We start from the raw sequence: 5,428 nt of genomic DNA on the forward strand, positions 1-5,428 counted from the left end.
TTTAAAGTATAAAATTTACAATAACAGTATCAAAAATTACATTGAATAAAATTTTTGTATTGTAATGTAAGGATGCCCCTTTTCATTAAAAAAAAATAGTATTACCATATAGTGATTCCACGCCAAATCAATCACTCTTTGACGTCGACAATAGGGATTTTGTTCCAAATAAAATATAATGTACTACATGTGAAATTAGGAGGGGTTTAAGTCATCATGTAGCTGGTTTCGAATTTGTTTAAATTTTTCATTTTTATGAAAACGGGATTTGATTTATGATCTGTGCTTATCAATTTTTATCTCGAAAACTATTGCTCGAATTAAGCTCATCTTTTTTTTTGTTTTAATCTAAGACGGCCCTATTGTAATATTATTTTTGGTATTTGATTTTAATTTTTTAATTTTGATTTAAATTTTGAAGGAACTAGAAAAGAATTGGTGTACCCACGTTTTAGGTAAGCAACCCCAAGTACCCCATAGTACCTTCGATATGGTCAATTTTAATATGGTTCAATTTTTATACTCTCCATCCTGCAAAATGGCTCATTTTGTGGGTAGAATTTCAAGGAATATGACCATTTTTTTTTTTTTAATTTGAACACCTCTAGCCCATCACAGAGAAATTTACAAAGTAAGAGTTTATTTATAATTTTCAGAATTATAAAATCAATTTTTCAAATAACAAAAATAATATTACAATAGGACTATCCTTCTAGATTAAAACAAAACAAAAGATGAGCTCAATTCGAGCAATAGTTTCCGCGGTAAAAATTTTGCAAAAATTGTTAAATTCAAAGGTCCGTATCTTTTAAACAAATTCGAAACCAGCTAAATGATGACTTAAACCCCTCCTAATTTCACATGTAGTATATTATATTTCATTTGGAACAAAATCCCTAACGTTGACGTCAGAAAGTGATCAATTTGACGTGAAATCGCCCCATGTCTTTCCTAGTTCAGCCAAAAAAAAAATTGTTAAAGATTTATCATTTATTTCTCGGACTGTCAAACTGGATTCCCACCATCACTATCAGATACTGTACCTTCTTAAATATTCTACCATTAGCCTGAACCTCGTCCTCCTCGGCGAGTATCTCTCTCGTACCAAGACATTTCTTGTCGCTATGCATCTTAGCGACCCAGGACAACATCTTCTCGAGCGTGTCGATATTTTCACGCTCGAGCATAACGTGCATCGGCCCCGGCGGATCAACGCTCCTGTACGTGACCCTGTTCTCATCCTTCGCGACAGGTCGAGCCTTGATCCTACGCGAGGCCTTCCTCTTCTCCCAGGGTCGCTGCAGCACGAGGTACACCGGAAACGTTAGCAGGTCGTACACATAGGAAATCGCCTTGATCGCGGTGATCGCGCTGCTAATCCAGAAGCCTTCCATTTCCCTATAAAGAGAGGGTAAGGTTAAGAAAATTCTTAAACAGTTAGGATCTTCGGGAGACTCTTGCAGAGGCTTCCGATATAAGCAGTGTCCTTCTGAAAAAGGCTTCGTCAACATTACAACCGAGAATTTAAAAAAGATATTCTTTCTTAGATTTATGTAATGTTACTATTATCATTGTAGATAGGAGAAGCGATGTTAATAATAGCGCACAATATTGATTCGTGTAATATTTAGGATGTTAGTAGTAATCGTGGAAATAGAACCAATATTTACGAGATTCGATGTAATAGTAACTCTAGCACGAAGAAAAACTTGTCCATCAATTTTGGAAAGTTATTCTTATATTAAGTTAGATAGTTTTAATTTATGAAATACCATATACAGATGTTGGCTAAGATTGCATTGTATTATAGTACCCATATTCTGATGCATAATATCAGTGAGAATATTAAAATATCAATACCGTGCATTACTGTTTGCATTAGTGTCAGTGCCATAAGTATTCGTAACAACAGTCTACTAATCGGTATCAGTATCAATAGAATACAAATGAGAATCAATATGCAGTGCACTACGATACTACGTAATGCGAACAGTTGCAGTGTTGTTAAAATATCACGAAACCCTTTAAAGAAAGGCATCAACATTTTTAACATTCCGTATTAGTTTTAGAAATGGTGCAAACCAATTAGTCATAAAAAAAAGCATGTTTTATATAGGTCTTACACATTAATTCTGATATCTATTCAAGGCTGTATAGATACTACCTTACGCAATCATAAATGTGGAGTAAATAATAAGAAAAAAAGTTTCATACGAAAACGAAAAATTATTTAGAGCTAAAAAAATCCAAACAAAATAATAGGGTTAAAGATCATTCAGATGTCCGATTAACTGTTTAACCCTCAACTGATAAGATCGTAAAATGGGGTCGAGAACAGCCCCACTCCTAACCTCCAAAATACCATATCCAATAAAGTACATGTACATCACAGTACATCACTTGAATACACAACAATTATCAATTTCATCGAAAATAGATTTATCATACTTTTTGTCTAATTTTGTACACACCTGGTCTCCCTCTATCGATTATATAACGAATCTTCCGTTCTACCAGTTGAGGATTAATGGTACCAACAGTCGGTGCAGTAAACAATTCGCCAATAATAGTGTCTCCTAGCGAAACTAGGTCTAGACCAATCACCGTCGCGTCCAGACTCGCCTTTAACGACGTTCGAACGATGCATAAAGCAATTAGTGATTGATTCATCCGTTTTTTTTTTTTTCTTTTCAAGCTCGCATGCTCGCCTCTCGATATCCTTGTAAACGATCAGATGACCTCGAAGCGTGAATAAAGACAGAGACTATCAGCCCAAAACATGCACCGTGCAAAAATAGTGCGGACAGATCGCACGATCACGCGATTTCGTAACAGTCGGTAGTGCCAAAGCAATGGCGCCACGTTTTGGCGGACCTATCCTCCGACGCTGAATAAATAACGAAGAGGGTTCAACGTGCAAAACGAAGGCGTGAGAACAGAAAGAGAAAGAGGGGGGAAAAGACTAGAAGTATATACGCACAGTCGTAGGAGTATTTTATCTATTTCTACGATAAAAAAAATAAGCATCTACAATTTCGAAACATTTACCGAGTAGCTATCTACTGTTTACTATTGCTTGAGTATGTGAAGTGTTGAAAGGAGGATGTTAAAAAAGTGCCAAATTTGTACGCCTTCAGTTACCTAAAATTTTAACGAGGCATCATTCTACAAGTCCTAAGGCATCATAAACGCATAATTATTTATCTGAAATGTGATGGGATAGTTATAAAAAATGTAGATGAAGTTGACGGTACTTGGAAATTCGAATTGAAACTTTCTGACTTCAAATGATCATAACTTGTCCAATGTCCAACAATAATATATAAACTTCGAATTCCAAGTAGCAACAGCATCTTTGACAATAGATTACCGCAAATACCACATCGACCTGGATTCTGGAAATAGTATTTTAGTTAAAACTCAAATGCACTCACGTCATATCAATTCCGTGAAATACTTTGTTTATATATTATTGTTGGACATCGGACATATTTGTGGGTGAAAAATAGGCCAACGTGTAGTGGGGTGTTGTTCACACGTTGCAACAGTATTATGGTACTTGGGGTTTGCTCGACATCAGACGTCCACACATTCACCTGCTAACTTCCTCAACCAATATTTTACCGAAGAAATGTCATCTGAAGAAGAGAAGGATGAAGTATAATAACAATTCTTCATATTCGATGCATTTCATCTTGTTTTAGAAGTAAGCTACAGTAGAACAACGAACATATTTTATGGAATACTTGCATGGTAGCACCTTATCTTAATTTGTCGCGTTTTATTGTTAACTATATAAATATTGACTTTCCTCTATAGAATAGCGTTTGAATTTTTCCATTTCGTGCATTCATTTCGAAGTTATGATCATTTGAAGTCAGAAAGTTTCAATTCGAATTTCCAAGTACCGTCAACTTCATCTACATTTTTTATAATTATCCCATCACATTTCAGATAAATAATTGTGCGTTTATGATGCCTTAGGACTTGTAGAATGATGCCTCGTTAAAATTTTAAGTAACTGAAGGGGTACAAATTTGGCACTTTTTTAACATCCTCCTTTATACGTATAATTATATATAAAGACATTAGTCGCATCGGTATTTATTCATTACCACAATTGCCGTTTTATCTATAAATCAAGAAGACAGAGGACGGCAATGACGATGATTCTCACATTCCACATTCTTGTCCTTTTTACACTACGCTGTCTCGCGGTTGCATTATTGTGTTTCACTATGTACAGGGTGTCCCATAGAAATGTACAAAACTCTATAAAAACAATTCGTGAATTGAATTTGTGAACAAAATGTTCAAACACCGTTACATAATTTTAAACATTACCGCTTTGTATTAAAGAACTAAATAAAGCATTCAGTTTAAAATAATATATTTAAAATATTTCAAAATAACAAACAAAAACGGTGAACCTTCATTCCATCTAAATTATTCCGTATTGTTCCATCTGAAACGTTATATTTGTTAATAAGAAAAAGAAAACCAAATTGTATTTTACATCTGTAATAGTACTGTAATAATACAAAATTTACACGTACTTATATAATAGCACCATAAAAAATTAGAACACCTAAACGTCATTCAATTCTGCTTCGTAACATTCTGTACCGTCTCAAAAGGATATAACGCGCCACGCGACACTCTATACAGAGTGTAGCAACTGACACAAACACAATGAAAAGCGTGGCGTGACTGCAGTCCGGCGACAAGCACTCGAGATTCAAATATCTCCGCGGACTTTGAACGTCTTTAGCTCGTCGTGACAGATGCGGCTCCCGAACCACGCACATGGTCTTCTCGTTATCTGAGATTCTGAGAGAAGGACATTCTCTGGATGCGTCCAGCAAAAAGGACAAAGACAAAACATGGAATATGACCGCGAGAAGATCAAAGTTGGTATCGCGTCGTATCGTTACGAAATTCGACAACCACTGGTGGATGATGCAGATAATTACACGATTCATTTGTTCAGATAACTGTGAAGTTTACAGTAGATCGATAATGGAACTTTGTTTCACCTTTCTCCCGCCAGAAAGAGCAATTTTAAAAAGTCCCCCAATTTATACTTTTAAATTTTGACAGATGCCTCTATTTATGTTTGTAAAATAATTCTATTATTTGTAAAATTATTATTTTTAAATATTTAGTATGTAAGACGCTGTGCGACGCGCCTAGACAACGACCGCGGGAACCAAGCCGCAGGGGGCCTTAGACAAGGATGAGCGCAGGCTGCACCCCCACCCCAAGACTTGCACGGTCCTAACGGCCGAAGAACCATATAAAAACAGAAAAAGGGCAGCGGCCCACACAACATCGCAGATAGTCACCGACGAGCGAACCGACGTTATTTTAAATCAGTATTTTAATCGCCTGTGTTTCCTTAGAGTCTTAGTCTTATTATATATAGTAG

At 35.8% G+C, this 5,428-nt stretch overlaps 1 protein-coding gene across 6 annotated transcripts in view; it reads right to left on the reverse strand.

The window, feature by feature from the left end:
- Window positions 1-5,428, reverse strand: part of LOC108578532 (long-chain-fatty-acid--CoA ligase 4) — a 21,038-nt gene that overhangs the window by 3,861 nt on the left and 11,749 nt on the right. For all 6 annotated transcript variants that reach the window (XM_017941890.1, XM_017941891.1, XM_017941888.1 and 3 more), the window contains one exon: window positions 1,044-1,398. In XM_017941890.1, coding sequence (XP_017797379.1) covers window positions 1,044-1,394 — 351 coding nt within the window. In that variant the 5' untranslated portion in view covers window positions 1,395-1,398. The remainder of the gene's footprint in view (window positions 1-1,043; window positions 1,399-5,428) is intronic.

The sequence above is a fragment of the Habropoda laboriosa genome, unplaced genomic scaffold (genome assembly GCF_001263275.1).
Source record: "Habropoda laboriosa isolate 0110345459 unplaced genomic scaffold, ASM126327v1 scaffold38, whole genome shotgun sequence".
NCBI classification, from domain to species: domain Eukaryota; kingdom Metazoa; phylum Arthropoda; class Insecta; order Hymenoptera; family Apidae; genus Habropoda; species Habropoda laboriosa.